Source organism: Primulina eburnea, chromosome 18 (assembly GCF_022965805.1).
Source record: "Primulina eburnea isolate SZY01 chromosome 18, ASM2296580v1, whole genome shotgun sequence".
NCBI lineage: Eukaryota > Viridiplantae > Streptophyta > Magnoliopsida > Lamiales > Gesneriaceae > Primulina > Primulina eburnea.
This window is the reverse complement of record NC_133118.1, coordinates 3,657,144-3,673,797: the sequence shown is the minus strand read 5'-3', so window position 1 is coordinate 3,673,797 and position 16,654 is coordinate 3,657,144. Positions and strand designations below refer to the sequence as shown.

Here is a 16,654-nt window from a genome sequence, read left to right as displayed (position 1 = left end):
CTTCACTACGACAAAGTAAACCAATGGTTCATGCTATTTCAAGATCCATGTACAATGCAAAATCCCCAAAAAAAAAAGGAAGAGTTGAAAGGGTGGACGGTGATCGAAGCTTTGTTAAAAGAATTTTGCGAAGGGGGATTTATTTATGATATTGACAAAGAATTTCTCGAATGTCTTCATTATGGATTTCACATACAAGACCAACAATATGTCGATCGCTTCTTGATGTCATTGGCATATAGAGTTTTAACACTGTCATTTTATTCTTCTCTTATGTTTATGCAGAAGGTGGAAGAGGAAGAGGAAGATTACATTTGGGTATTAGAGAAATTCAAGAAAATTTTAGGAGTTGATGAATATTCAAAATTAATTGTTACAAGTTGTAAATGTATAACATCCGAGTAACACTGCCACGGATTTGTTGTCAAAGAAGGAATTTTGAGCTACAAAATACACCAGAACTACTTGCTATAAAATTCGGGTGTGCAAAGTTAATCACATTTTTGCTATAAAATTCGGGCAGCATACATTAATTCTACAAAATACGTTTCATAAGTCTCTTTCCTTCATTTTGTCCGAATTTTTTTTTAGAAGCATTGTTTCATCTTGTTTTATCTTATGATCAAGCAGCATTGGTTTTTCATTTTTTCTTTTTTCTTTTTGGTAATTCACGTGCAAAATTATTATTATTGAAATATTTTTATTTTATAATGTTATTTTCTGATAATATTTTTCGATATTGTCTGCTTGTAATATTGTTTGTTGATTTCGAAACAAATTAATACATGTGCACGTGAATTACCACAACACTAGTTTAAACTAACAATGAACATAGAAAATAAAATAATGTGCATTTACTAACACTAAACTGGAAAACATGTAAGGATTATTTTCTCCGACAGATACCGAAAATAATGAAAATATCAGAATAAGAGTAAAAATAGTAAATTTGTGTTTAGTCAGAATTAAATGTTGTGTCAGATGTTACAACATCTCGGACAACATCTACATGCAGCGGAAAATTATATTTTGTAACACAAATTCACTTTAAATAAATAACTGGACAAGATTAAATATGCATAAGTATAAATAATTGTGCGGTGCCTTATGGCAAAAATTAATCACTAAAAAAACCAAATCATTTACACGAAAACTTATCACTAGTGATTTCACGAAAATCAATTTCCTCAACAAGTTGAGAAAACAAATGCTTTCTAAAACAAATAACCAAAACAAAACGACTAAACAAGAAAGAAAAACGTGTGCCAAAAGGGAATCCAAGAAAAACAGTCTTCAGCCAACTTCTGCACAGATGTTGTCTTCAGATGTTCCCAACATTCAAGGCAACATTTGTTATCGGCAGTCTTCAAAGCAGCAACGTTGACAGTGATTTTCTCTGAGATTCAGAACGTGTAAAGTGTGCGTATTACTTCGAGTAGAAAACGGCCGCATCTTCAATATCTTAGGTTTTTCTTTTTATAGATGAGAGCCTTATCTCATAAGGAAACCTATTAAGCAAGGAAAATAAGAGTTTAATTAGAAATAAACTCTATTTAAACATTGATATCATATCTTATCAAATCATTAACATAAATATAATATCTCAATAGGTCAACAGTATGCTTAAATATATTTGCACAATTATCTCATTATCCTAAGAAAGGCAAAATTACATAATATAATCATACTCAATTTAAATCAAAAGATATAGTTAGGGAAATAACTATATTATTTCCCTTCAATCTCCTCATTTTTGCCTTTCTTGGACAAAACGAGATCAAACCCATTTATCCTTTGTCAGCTCAAAGCAAATCCCCCTGAATTCAAGAATGTTTGTCTCCCCCTGAATAAGATACTGTTAGCAGAAGTGTTGTTAGTAATGTTGGCAACATTCAGGGCAACACTTGCACAAACTCTTTAATTTTTCAGTAATGCATGAGAAATAAACTTACACAAAGAGTAAAAACATAAAAACCTAGTCACAGCAAAAAAAACGCAAAACACTAGAAGAGCAGAACCACCATAAACATTAAAAAAATAACCCTCATTCATCATCCTCATCACTATCGGTATCATCCTCCTCATCTTCATCACTGTCATCCTTAGTTCCAGAGGGACCAGCATCATCTCCCCCTTTTTGTCCATGAAAGACACCTATTGCCAATAAAACCTCGATGGTAGTAGACATATTCTCATAGTAAGCCAAATCGGCTTTGGCCTGGGCAATCTTTTTACGGGCATGAGCGAGATGAGCCTGAGCACCAGCGATTGGAACCTTCAAATACCCAGACGTGGGTGGAGAATAGGTGGTATGTGGAGAAGGATCAGCGGCAGAGGGTGCTGAGGCAGAGGCATTCCAAGGAAGATCAACCTTCCTCTTGCCTTGCAGAAGAGCAGGAGCAATCTTCATGGAGTCACTGGCCAAAGAGAAAGGTTCTACGATGTTTTTAATAAACCCTTGTGACTCCAAGATTCCATAAATGAGAGATGGAAATGGGAGCTTGGAGGACTTCAAACCGCCGTTGGCATACTGCAAAACTGTGTTGAACACCATGCGTCCAAAATTTAAGGTTGAGTTCCCAACCGCAAAGAGAGTCAGTGCCTGAGCCTTGGTGACAACAGTGGTATTAGTAGTCGAAGTCCAATTGTGGATGGCAATCTTGTGCAGTACCGAATAGAGTGATGTAAGTGTAGCAGCTGAGACCTTGTGAGGATGGAGAGGAAACTTGCTGACCATGCCACCAGTTAGGACAGAAATTACCTCACTTAAATCCGGAGGAGGGCCTTCGGCAACAGCAGGTGTACCATAGTGTGCATTGATTACATCGGCTGTGAAGTTGTACACCCTGTTGCGGACAAAAACTTGTCCAAATTTTGCCAATCTCGGATCGCCAACACTCAAAGAAAGATTTCCATAAAATTCGAGGACAGCCTTATGACAGTAAGGGAGAGCAGATGAGCTTGTGGAAAACAGAACCCGAGACTTCAGAAACTCGATTAAATTGTACCGAGAAAATGCTTCCAAATCCACATTGCGCTCCGCAACAAACTCTCGATTTTCATAGATAGGCCAGTTGGAGAATGCCGTCTCAGAGTAAAACATGTTATTGTAGCTGTTGGCCAGATCATAAGCAGATAGATCAATTTCGTCCTCAGTGTCCTCAACATCTGGGTCGACATCCATAGGTTCAGGGTTATTGGCTTGTCTGGCACCACCAGAAGCCGCTTCGTCAGCAGATTCACCATTAGACTGACCTGATGCAGTTGGACTTGTAGAGATTTGGGGAGCAGTAGAGGTAGATGGAGTCTTACCCTTCTGATTTTTCAAGTTGGCCATAAATTGGGCCAACGAAATTTCATCCTCACTTTCTTCAAAAGGATTCTGAGAGGGTTGTGTTGGAGAAGGTGCAGGCTCAGAAAGAGCATCATCATCATCCTGGCCTGAGGAAGAGGATGACGGGACAACAGTAACCTGTGGTGCAGGCTTTTTACGGGCAACCAACTCGTAGTCCCCATCAGCGGAGTCATCTCCCGAAGTCTCTGCAGGGTCAATCAACGATGGGCGAGTGGATGATTGCCCTTTGTACCGAAACTGTTTCCCTGGTGTGAGGTCAGGATTATACCCAGCCTGTCTCTTGCATCGACGAACAGGTTGACGCGGAGGATTTAATATTTGGATAATTGGTGGATTCTCAACATCGAAAGCATTTCCGGGTTCGCCTGGTGCAATTACCTCCAAAGGGACTGGTTCTTCAATCATAAGCACCAATGGTAGAGACGATTCGACAGTGGGTGTCGTAGAAGATGTTGTCTCACTAGGGGCAACATTTTCTGTGTGCCCCATTTCACTCCGAATATCAAGGGGATCAAAACCTTTGCCTGCCATTGATGGTAAATTGCAAGTTAAGCCGAGAAAGGAGGAAAATTTCAGAGAGAAATGAGAGAATGCTGGTGCAATTTCTTAGGGTTTCTAGAACAGTTAGAATGAGTGTGATGTGAATGGGGAGTGGAGAAACTAATCATCACAATTGAGCACAATGTAACTGCCCTTAAGTCTAACGGTAATAAAAATGAAACCCAACAAAAATTAGCCGTTAACCCCGTCGATTAATTATAGAGTTAATTTTCGCACAAAGCTCGATATCGAACTCGATATTTAATCAAACCAAGCTCAAGTCTAAGAATATTGGGCTCTTGAGCTTGCAAACATGTTTGAAAGGACTGTTGTGATCATAAACGTACAGGAAATAAATATATTGTGTGTATCAGGACTTAGTGTTGTGCTATGGTGTTGTCAATATGACTGCACAGCATGCAGCGGAAATTAATTATTGACAAACAAATATAATTTTAATAAATAAAGGACATGTTAAATACTTTTACAACTCCTCATGACAAAAATTCGTTAGAAAAATATGTAAATCATTTACACAAAAACAATATTAGTGAAATTAACATAAATAAATTCATTTGCACTCCAAAAAAATAAATACTTGTCAACACCGTCAACAACATCATATTTAGACAGTTTTTCACTTGATCCCATGAGAGTTTTCATATGCTTAGAGCTATCATTTGAGAACTTTTTAATCAGATTCTTAGCATACTTGGATTGCCACAGAAATATACTATCATGCAGTTGTTTAACTTGCAATCCAAGGAAGAAATTCAACTCTCCTACCATGCTCATATCAAATTGCGAAGACATGCACTCAACAAAGTTATCAACAAGTTTCTGTGATGATGCACCAAAGATAATATCATCTACATAGACTTGGCAAATCAAAATATCATGCTTCAAAGAGGTTAACAGAATGGCTGTCTTAGTCATCAACTCTCACGCTGATCGAAGCTATCGGACGCGGCTGTTGCTCTGCGGCGCTACGAGAATAAAGAGGGTTTTATCAACCTCACCTCGTTTAAAGCCAATGTTGATAAAATAATCAGCTGACATGCCATACCATGCTCGTGTAGCCTGTTTCATTCCATATAGAGTCTTCTTCAGTTCGTAGACATGGTCCATCTCATGTGGATCTTCAAATACTATTGGTTGACTTACATAGGTTTTCTCATTTAAAATTCCATTTAAAAATGCACTATTTACATCCATTTGATACAATTTGATATGCATATGGCAAGTAACAGTCAAATTGACTCAATTCGGGCTACAGCCGCGAAGGTTTCATAAAAAATCCACCACCTCAACCTGCGTACACCCTTGAGCTACCAACCGAGCCTTGTTCCGAACAATGTTACCGGATTCATCTGTTTTATTTTTGAAAATCCATTTGTTTCCAATAACATTGGTATTGGATAGTCTAGGAACCAAATCTCATACATCATTGCGCACAAATTGTTCAAGTTCTTCATGCATTGCATTGACACAGAATTCGTCTTTTAGTGCATCGTTAATATTCTTAGGTTCAATGTGAGACACAAAACAAAAGTGACTTACCTGTGAAAATGTGGAGTTCGTGCAGATTAAACCAATCATTTTGCGGTAGTCCACTTTTTCTTTCTTTCTTGTTTGCACATCATCATGTATCTCATTAATAATCTGTTATGATGGATGGTTCTTCAGAATCTTGCTTAGAATACCCCTCCCTTCCTTCATTATTAACATCATCATCATTGTCCTCATCCTATAGTGTTTTTGTTCTGTTCAGAGCCGGTGTTGTGCTGGGTGTTGTCTCACTGTTATCAACACCAGACTCAATACCATTTCTGGTCAATGGCTCACTTATATCCAGTAGTACATCATTGTCATCCTCCTCGGTTTTTCCTGTCAGGTCTGCAAAATCATCAAACACCACATTAATTGACTCAATAGTTGTCCTAGTTCTCAAATTAAACATATGATAAGTCCGACTATTCATTGAGTATCAAAATATAGGCATTAATCACTTTTGGAATCAAATTTTGCAAGATGATCTCGATCATTTAAAACATAGCAAATATTACCAAAGATATGAAAGTATTTAATGTTTGGTTTCTTTCACATGATGATTTCATAGGATGTCATGGTCGATCCACTCCTTAAAAATACATGGTTGGAAATTTGACATGTCGTATTTAAAGTTTCGGCCCAAAAAACGTTTTGACACATTCTTGGAACTTAACATAACTCGATCCATTTCTTGGAGTGTTTGATTTTTTCTTTCGGCTATGCCGTTTTGTTGAGGGGTTTTCGGAGCTGAAAATTCATGAGTGATACTTTTCTTATCGCACAAAGAAGTAAAATGAGAATTTTCGAATTCCTTACCATGATCGGTCTTATTTTGACCACCCTCACATCATACCAATTTGTTATCCTAACATGCAATTTCTTAAAAGCATCAAAAGTATCAGATGTTTCTCTAAGGAAACTTACCTAAATAAAACGCGAAAAATCATCAACACAAACAAATGAAAATTTATTATTACCCAAGCTCTTAACATCCATTGGACCCATTAGATCAATGCACAAGAGTTCAAGACACCGTATTGTACCAAAGTGTTGCAACACTAGGTGCGTAACACGGGTTTGTTTACCTTTCTGACACGGTCCATAGACATATGCATTACCTCAACTTAAAATTGACATACCTCTCACAGCATCAAACTTGCACAGATTCTTCAAGGTCTTGAAGCTCGTGTGTCCTAATTTTTTATTACATAGGTCCAAATCACTCACCTTGGTACTTCGGCAATCATCACCTTCTCCCAATTGATAGCAATTGTCAGCAGATCGAGTATCTGAAATTACACAAACATTGACATCATTAAAAACTTCACAATTATTTTTGTTGAACCTAACATGTAAATCATCTTCATAAAGTTGACTTATGCTTATTAAGTTCGAATTAAGTCCTTCGACGTGTAGAAAATTATAAAGTTCAGGAAACTCGTCAACATTCAGGGTTCTTTTGCCTACATTCTTCCTTTGGCACGACCACCATAGGTTACACGCCCACTTATTATTTCAATATAATCTGTGAGGTGTTCTTTGGATCTGGTCATGTGGCGTGAACACCCACTATCAAAGTACCACGTTCATGCAGTGTTAGTTTTTAAAGAATTATAAATGACATTGCATCGAATAGCAGTTTTGTGTACCCATATTTTCCTTGTGGAGGAATTTTTGAATGTGTTGTTGTGCTTGTTGTTGTGCAACACCCAATTTGATCGAAAATTCAGGTAGACAGCTCTTAGTTTATAGTAGAAGGGTTTGATGTGCCCAGTAGTAGTAGTGATAGATAAAATGTCGCTTTCTTTGCTTTGGTTTAGAAGTTAACATTGGCTTCTTGGATTGTGACATCTTCATTGGAGGATCAACTTTCAAATGAGACAAGGAAACTCTGATTTTTTTCGGCCTTTGTTCCGATACTGACTTTGAGATTGGCAGAGTCTTCACATGAGGGTTAACCATTAAAGGGACCGAATTGCCTTCAATTCACTTTACAAACACAGTCGATTTTGATTCGGAGTTGGAAGATTAACCATGTTCATATACGCTTTCAATATATCCAAGAACAGTTCTGCTATCATTTCTTATTGTTAGCATTGAGTCAAGTTTTGATGAACTTGAGTTGAATTTTGCAAGAGTTTTTGAGGAATTCTCAAGATCATCCTTGACTTTGCACAGTTCAATATCCTTTCTACTTAATAAGATTTCGAGTCGAGACAAACTGATTTTTAACTCAACATTTTCTTTTGAAAGAATCGAATTTTTCTCTTTTCTATTAAGTCAATCATTATACAGCTCTTCATACATCATCTGGACAGTCTCTACATTTAGCTCTTCTTGGTCATATTCCTGAATTTCTTCACAGTCCAAGTTCCCAAGAGATTTTGCATTAAGGCATAGTGACTTTTAGATGGTGTTGCGACCCGGTGTTGCGAAAACATCAAGTGAATTGACATGCAGTTTGCATGTATTCTTCAAAATGGAAGATAGTGATGTAAAATCATCTTCTTTACTGGATTTTAGTTCTTCATCGGAATTTTCATCACTCAAGGAAACTGTCATGCTTTTATTTCTGCAAAGTCGATTGGCACACTCATTTGTATAGTGGCCAAATCCGGAACACTCTCTATCAAGTTTCTTTACTTCTGGTCGAGCCAATACTTCATTCCTTGATCTAAACTTCCCTTGAGTAGGTGTAAACATTTTATTTCTCTCAAAAGGGACAAAAGAAGGTTTCGGTGTTGACATGATTTTCTTCTTGTCTCTCATTTTATTCAAGTAATCACCGAACTTCTTAGTAAGAGATTGACTCCTCACCGAGATCAGATTCATTTGCTTCCTGAATTAGATTGTTGAAGGAGTCACCAGAAGCTTGCAATGCAACCGCCTTCCCTTTATCTCTTTTCTGTATGTCCATATTCATCTCAAAAGTCCTTAGAGAGCTTATCAAATCTTTCAGATTCATGTAGATGTGTCCTTTGATTCATCAATGGCACAGATCTTGATGTTCAATCGTTCAGTAAGAGATCTTAATACTTTACTGACGAGCCTTTCATTAGGCATAGGATCACCGAGACTAAAGGCTTAATTTGCAAAATCTTGGATTCTTTGATCATATTCAAAAATTGTCTCATTGGCGTCCATTCTTAGGCTCTCAAATTTGGAGGTCAGCATCCTCAGTTTGGTTCTATAGACACTTTCGGATCCTTCGCAGTGCTTTTTAAGAATTTCCCATGCTTCTTTAGCAGATATGCAATTGGTAATAAGGATGAACATGTTGACATCGACCGAGGTAAAGATGACACTGAGTGCCTTAGAGTTGAAATTTGAGGTTTGAACCTCATCATTAGTCCATGCATTCTCAGACTTGACTCGGCTGTCACCATCTGCGTCGACAATTCTAGGTGGTGACCAACCATCTAGAACCCGTTGTCAAGCTCTTTCCTCGATGGATTTTACGTACATGCTCATCTTGACTTTCCAAATTGCATAATTCGATCCATCCAAGACCGGCGGTCTAAAGGCAGCACTTGAAGCCAATGCATCCATTGAGCTATTGTTATATTTCCTGTAAAAATAACAGTAAAACATGATCAATCAATTAGTGTATCAAATGTTAGCTCTGATACCACTTGAAATGACTGTTGTGATCATAAACGTTTATGAAATAAATATATTGTGTGTATCAAGAGTTAGTGTTGTGCTCTGGTGTTGTCAACACGAGTGCACAACATTCAGCGGAAATTTATTATTGACACAAAAATATAATTTTAATAAATAAAGGACATGTTTAAATTATGTACAAGGACATGTTTAAATTATGTACAAGTACAAATACTTGTACAACTGCTTATGGCAAAAATTCATTAGAAAAATATGTAAATCGTTTACACAAAAACAATACTAGTGAAATTAACAGAAGTAAATTTATTTGCACTCCAAGAAATTAAAATGCATCAAAATAAATCAAACTAAAAACTAGATGCATAAACCGAAGTTGCTTAAAACAAATAATAGAATAACACTCTCCGATCAACACTTTACGTCATTGTTCTTCTTCACGTGTCTTCAAATCTAATCAGCAACACAGTGATTATGTGAATCAATCACATAAATTCTTCAACATGAAAATTATCTTCAACTCTGAACGTCGGGTATGTTCAGAGAAAAACTCGAGCAACTGTGCAAAGTGATCAACCGATCACACTAAAAACTTCAGCGGCTGCACAAAGTGATCAACCGATCACACAAAAGCTTTTCATCAAAATAGGCTCGGCTCTCGTATTTTTCTTCTATGCAAGAACTCCTCTGTCAACCTTCCCAAAGACGCACCCGCGGCTGTAAGGCCCTACATATTTATACGCAATGCTTGACCTAAAAACAATTCCATAAAAGAGTCCTAGAAAATATGGAAACAAGATTTTCATTAAGGATAAAACTCTTTTAAATAAGGATAAAATATTTTAGAGATAAAAATCATATTAAAAACAAATTCTAAAATATCTATAGATAAATCAAGCAAGATCTTATCATCAAAAAATAAATTAAGCAAGATCTTATAATCGAAAAAGGTAAATCTTAAATTGATAATATCGATTAGCAAAAAATAACAAAAGAATAAAATATTCCTTTCAATGTTCGTTAATAGGCTTGCGAGGTCGACCTCAGCTTGTTTTGGTGGCTCGTACTCAATTGTATGTTTTAAGAGCTCGAAAAGAGTCGAGATCAAGCCAGACTTGTTAAACATGATAAACGATCTATTAAATAATCAACCTCGAGCCCGGCTTGATTAACATGATAAACGAGCCAAAAACGAGTTTTTCGCGATCTTAGTAATTTCAAGACAATTCGAGTTTGAGCCTAATGATAAAATTTCGAATGGAGCTCGAGCCTCTGTCAATCTTAAACGAGAAAAACTCAAACTTGATACGGTTTGGCTTGGTTTGGATTATTTACATCCTTTACCTTCAACTGATTTTTCAAGTCATCCTATGTGTCATCGAGGATATGGATATGATTAGAACTACGTCAATGGCAGGTTTTGCCCCCACAAGAAATTCTTACTTCACTACGACAAAGTAAACCAATGGTTCATGATATTTCCAGATCCATGTACAATGCAAAATCCAAAAAAAAAAAAGAAGAGTTGAAAGGGTGGACGGTGATCGAAGCTTTGTTAAAAGAATTTGGCGAAGGGGGATTTATTTATGATATTGACAAAGAATTTCTCGAATGTCTTCATTATGGATTTCACATACAAGACCAACAATATGTCGATCGCTTCTTGATGTCATTGGCATATAGAGTTTTAACACTGTCATTTTATTCTTCTCTTATGTTTATGCAGAAGGTGGAAGAGGAAGAGGAAGATTACATTTGGGTATTAGAGAAATTCAAGAAAATTTTAGGAGTTGATGAATATTCAAAATTAATTGTTACAAGTTGTAAATGTATAACATCCGAGTAACACTGCCACGGATTTGTTGTCAAAGAAGGAATTTTGAGCTACAAAATACACCAGAACTACTTGCTATAAAATTCGGGTGTGCAAAGTTAATCACATTTTTGCTATAAAATTCGGGCAGCATACATTAATTCTAAAAAATAAGTTTCATAAGTCTCTTTCCTTCATTTTGTCCGAATTTTTTAGAAGCATTGTTTCATCTTGTTTTTTCTTATGATCAAGCAGCATTGGTTTTTCTTTTTTTCTTTTTTCTTTTTGGTAATTCACGTGCAAAATGATTATTATTGAAATATTTTTATTTTATAATGTTATTTTCTGATAATATTTTTCGATATTGTCTGCTTGTAATATTGTTAGTTGATTTTGAAACAAATTAATACATGTTCACGTGAATTACCCACAACACTAGTTTAAACTAACAATGAACATAGAAAATAAAATAATGTGCATTTACTAACACTAAACTGGAAAACACATTAAAAAATTTGCAAGATGGGACCACAATTTTCACAAAACGTGTAAAATCCAACATCAAATTACCACAAATTACAAGTATGGAAAGTGGAAATGTTCTTGATCATTGTTATTTACAAAGTTACAAACATAGCTCGAATTCGCATTCTATGCATTTTTGTTGCATGCTATCAAACTGCTTGTGAACGAATGCTGGCACTACTAAACATTCTTCCCTTTTGAGGAAAAGAATCTACTTAATCCACGAGTTTGTTTATCCGGCATGGGAGTAGATGAACCGGAAGATGATCCAGAATTTGTGGGACGATGTTTGTAATGCTTTGATACGGGTGATCTTGATGGACTCATTGGGTAGTCGAATGCATCAAAGGACTCATGGCCTGCCTCGAGCATATGAAATGAAGAGGCAGTATCCATTTCTGACGAATCTCGGTCAGGTAAATTCACGCCGGTTACAATTGGATCTTCAATTGTGAATTCACCTTTCTGAAACCTCCCACTGTTTGATGAACTGAGAGGGTCTGTTCGTGGACGCATTGCTTTCAACTGCTTATCCAGAAGAAATATGGTTTCTTGACACTCGGCCAGCTTTTCTGCTGCAGCTGCCAATTCCTTCTCCTGCTATTAGAAGAGTGATGTTAAATGTCCTATCTTTGAAAAACTAGTCCCAAAGCCCATAAGATTTACGCCTATAATGCTCCTCGGTTTTTTTGGACGGCAGACCGTTGAACAGTCCCAAAACTAAACATCCAAGGTCCATACGTTTTGTAGGAAATGAGCCAATAATGTAGGAAATGAGCCAACAAAGGGCCAGGAAGATATACGAAGAGGGACTAATTACAATTTCGAACAGAATAATGAGAGAAGATTTAAACATAGGACCTCTTCTCCAATATAATGTTGAGAACCAATGGTTCAAAAAAATCGAGCAGATTGAAAATAAGATCATGTTTGTTTTAAACTACAGCATCCTGAGAACTGGCAATAACATAAAATAAACTTAGTTCAACTGGGGAAAAAATTGTTTTTGTGTAGTTTGTCCATAAATTTTCTGGCTGCTTTTGTCCCTATCAATAGTAGAATCTTTGATAACCATAGAATGAGTGAGTACAAAGAGAAATTTTCTCGAAACTATCACGAGCTGATTTTCTATCACCAGAACTAGAAACAAAATTACTTTCAGCATCACTATATGAAAATTATGAAAGAAACTATTATGCAACATGCTTTAAGCAAAACTTTAATAGCACATCTGTTGGGATGTTTACAAACTAAGAAAGTGAGATAGCTCCATTATAGTGAAAATAAGATAGACCAACAATCTTACCTGGCTAATCTTGTCCTCACTAATGGCCATCGGACGACCATCAATCCTGACATTAAAACATCAGGCATATAATCGCATTTGAACAACAAATCAAACATAGAAAACTGAAAATGTTTAGCAAGATTATAGTTTTTATGCATGCAAATATTCAAGTCAGGTGGGTCAAAACCACCTAAGTATTTTATTACACAACTTAACGTGAAGCCAAGTATTGTTTGTATTATTTTTCTTGTTTGGTTGCTTTTTTCAACTCTTTTTCCCTTCTACCTTCTTTGAGGAATCTTAATTTGGTTGAGCTACATTGAAATCAGAAAAGAACCTATTTATACTTCAACAAGAACAAAAATCCTTGAAAATGAAAAAGAAAAATTACGAGTCTCCATTTGTAAACACAACCTATGAAAAAGCGAGGAGGTTTTCTTGTGAAGGTATTGAGCATGGTTTTTTGATTAAGTTTTTCTAAAGAGTAAAACCGCATAGAAACAATTTAAAAAGACCAACCTAAGACTATTTACAATTCGTTTTACCTTAGATATTAAAAAATATCATATTTCTAACCAAAATGCTCGTTCTACATTCTACAAACCTTGCTCCTGATGTGTATATTAACAGCATAAATGATCATTAATCAAGCCATTCAAGAAAATGATATAGCTATCTTTTTCATCCAATTCACTGACTCGGAAACAAAATGGGTGCATAAAACCTACTTGAGGGAAGTAATATATAATACCTTTGCAGCTGTTCTTGAAGATCTTTGCATCTGGTAAGTGCATCTTGATGAATTTTTCTCTCCTCTTGCAGCTCATTAACCAAACTCTCTATTTTCCCTTGTAGGATATTTACTTTTGTTTGTAATTCTTCTGCCTTTGTTTCAAGTGATCTGTATGATTCTGCCATGCATTTGAGCCGTGTCTCAGCCAAGCTGTTCGTCTTTTGAGCTGATGATAATTGTGACTTAACCTCCAAGAGAAGCTTCTCTGTATCCAGCAACTGAGACTTGCAGCTCTCAAAGTTCTCCGTGCACCTAAGAAGATCAACTGCAAAATTATCTTTTTCCAATTTCAGTTGTTCAATCTCCGCCACGGAGCATTTACAAGAGGTGGCTGTTGATTGGGAGGTTGGAACAAGATTCCCATCATATGGTACATCAGGATCAGATGTGGAATCGGGAAAGTGTGCACGCCCATTTGGACACCTATCCCCCATTGAGTCAACAGCTGTTGTGTTCTCCGGTAGTGCAATCTTGTCTATACAGTCAGAAGAGCCAGTTTCCAATTCAAAACTTTTGAATCCAAGGACACTGAAATGCAGTTCACTTGCTTTGCTTAATACATGAGAAATGCTGAGAACAAAATCAATAGGATTAACCCTACTTTTCATAGAATCACTATATTTTTCAATGAGAATATCGAGTTTCTTATTCAATTCATCTCCACTAGAAGATGTTGTTCCTGGGTTGTTTCTAACCTCTTTCTCGAGAACCATTATAAAGTCATAAATCTGAGAGATAGCAGTTTCCAGTTCTTGATCAACTGCTTGTGAAGTTTTAGTAAAAGAGTTGTCATTTTCAAACAAAGACACACCCTTTGTTCCTGTTGTCATTGCTTCTTCACCAAGAATCTGAATATCACTCATTGTGCCAGGACAATGCTCAGCTTCAACATCAGAATTCACGCTCATGTGATGTGGATATTTGTGCATATCCTGCATAATATGTCTAATGCCTTCAATAGCTTTTTCCATGTCTTTTTCCTTGGACATCAACTCAAATACCATAGATATTTCTGATTGGAACTTGACAAAGATGGGTGGATCAGCTTGCAGTTTCAGATCTCCAACGGTTATATGATCATCTCCGGATGGGGGGTCGATGTTCCTAGAGACTTCAAGTAAAGCTTCACATTCTATTATTTCAGAACTTGCATTACATGCATTACCTGATACATCTGTATTAGATACTGTTCCATTTGATAGATATGCTAATTGCTCCATCTCCAAAAAGTCATCCATTAAGGCCAGGTGATTTTTATCATCTGGCTTGTGTTGACTATCAACATTCTTTTCCTTTTTCAAACTCTCAGAAATTGCTGAAGTTGCCCATGAATCAAGAAAACTTACAGTATCATCATTTCCATCTTCTGACATGGAGGTAAAACTAGAGGGATTACGAACATAGTGGTCATGAAAATTTTGAATCGGTACTGGAGTATTAGATCTCAAAAGACCTTTCCGTTCACCATTTACTTGCAGATGTGCTTCTAAACTTTGAAGCTTGTTGGCTGTCTGGGAAAATAAACTCCTAGAAGCTGACAATTCACTGTTACGCTTTGCAAGTGCTTCCTTCAACATGTTTCTTTCTTCCTCCATCTCCTGTAGGCGTTCGGTTAGAATATCATAGTTTTTCTGGAACTTTAGCGTATTGTCATGGGAAAACTCTGGTAGTTGGGATGGGTGACGAGGAGTCCTTGCTGGAGACCTCCTTAAACGGGTCTCACCATGATCCCGACTCATGTTTTCAACTTCAAGTTTCATCTGTGCTACCGCAGCTGGACCAGGCAATTTCTTCCTAACAAGACCTCGTAATCTTTGACACTCAGCTTCAAGCTTTGCAATTTTCTTCACTCCCTCCAGGTGCTGCCTGTTTGCTGCTTCTGCAGACCGCAAACTCATATTCTTTTCCTCATTTCGAATTTCCACCTCTTTCCTAGCGATATGAAGTTCGTACTTGAGTGAATTCACTTCTTTTTCACAGGATTCAATATTACTCTTCAGAATTTCTATCTCAGTCTCAGCTTGTAATTTCTCTTCATTTAGCTTGATCAGCATGTTAGAGCGCTCTTGCAAAGATTGTGAGATTGCAGAAATTTCAGCAGCAGACCTTAGTATTTCTTGGTCTAAATTGGATATTTTCGATCCAAGCTCGAGCTTCATTTTGTCAAATACCTTGGCCTTGTTGAGAACTACTTCATGCAGTTTTTTATCATGTTCCTCCTTCAAATTTCGTATTTGTCTCATACATTCCATGAGAGCACCATCTAAATGTGAGGCTCGATCTTCGGCAGTATGTTTTAGCAGTGTTACAGATTCCACATGATTTTTTAATGCCTCTGCCTCTGCCTTTGCCTTTTCCCAACCTGTGCAAAATAGACACTTAAGTTTGATGATATTCTTTCTATGCTTTTAAGAAAAATAATATAAAACAGTATGTTTAAACCTGAGACAGCTTCTTCCGCAACTTTAGCATGTTGCTTCACCATGATTTCTTTATTGCTTGTTTCTGATTGGGCGTCGGATAACTTTTCTTCCAATTCAGTTACTTCGTCCTCTAAGGCCTTGACCTTTTCCTCATAGGACTTCACTTGATCCTCCAATCCAGTTAGATGTGTATATGATTCCATTGATATTTGAACATGTTTCAATTTTTTATTATTGCCCTGCTTAGCCTGTAACATAGCACGATAATATATATTATATGCAAGGCATAGTGAGGTTGGAAAGATGATAAGACTGGAAGTCCTTATCCTCTTGGTCTCTACATAAGTACAAGAATAGATCAAAAACCTTGTCCATTTGAGTAGCAACAACATCTGAAACAGCAGTAGAGGAGGCCAATGCAGTAGCAAGAGTTTTCTCGATTTCCTGCTTATCAGACGACTTCTTCTTCCAAAGCCAACTCCTCTTATCCATTCCAAGCTGTTGTCACAAACAAGATGAAGACTAGTGCAAGCTAAAATGATACTCTAGGGTACAAAAAAATTAAATCACTCAAACAGTGAAAGGCACACTCAATCATGAACAAAAGGAAACACCGGAAAGGCATGCCACAGCAACAAAACTTCAGTCTTTTTCGAGTATCCAGTGTGATCTTTATAACAATATCAGTCACCCAATTTCAAACCCAAGTTTACGAAAATTATATATGAGTGCCTTGTCAGGATAC

General features: G+C 36.7%; 1 protein-coding gene across 1 annotated transcript; it reads right to left on the bottom strand.

Annotated features, from left to right (window-relative positions):
* Positions 1–11,429: 11,429 nt before the first annotated feature.
* On the bottom strand, positions 11,430–16,401 carry LOC140819345 (filament-like plant protein 4). The gene is made up of 5 exons (XM_073179387.1): positions 16,276–16,401; positions 15,929–16,157; positions 13,445–15,848; positions 12,712–12,757; positions 11,430–12,002 (listed from the first exon to the last, which is right to left on the bottom strand). The coding sequence occupies exons 1-5, from the start codon at positions 16,399–16,401 to the stop codon at positions 11,586–11,588; spliced, it is 3,222 nt and encodes a 1,073-aa protein (XP_073035488.1). The 3' UTR covers positions 11,430–11,585.
* Positions 16,402–16,654: the final 253 nt, after the last annotated feature.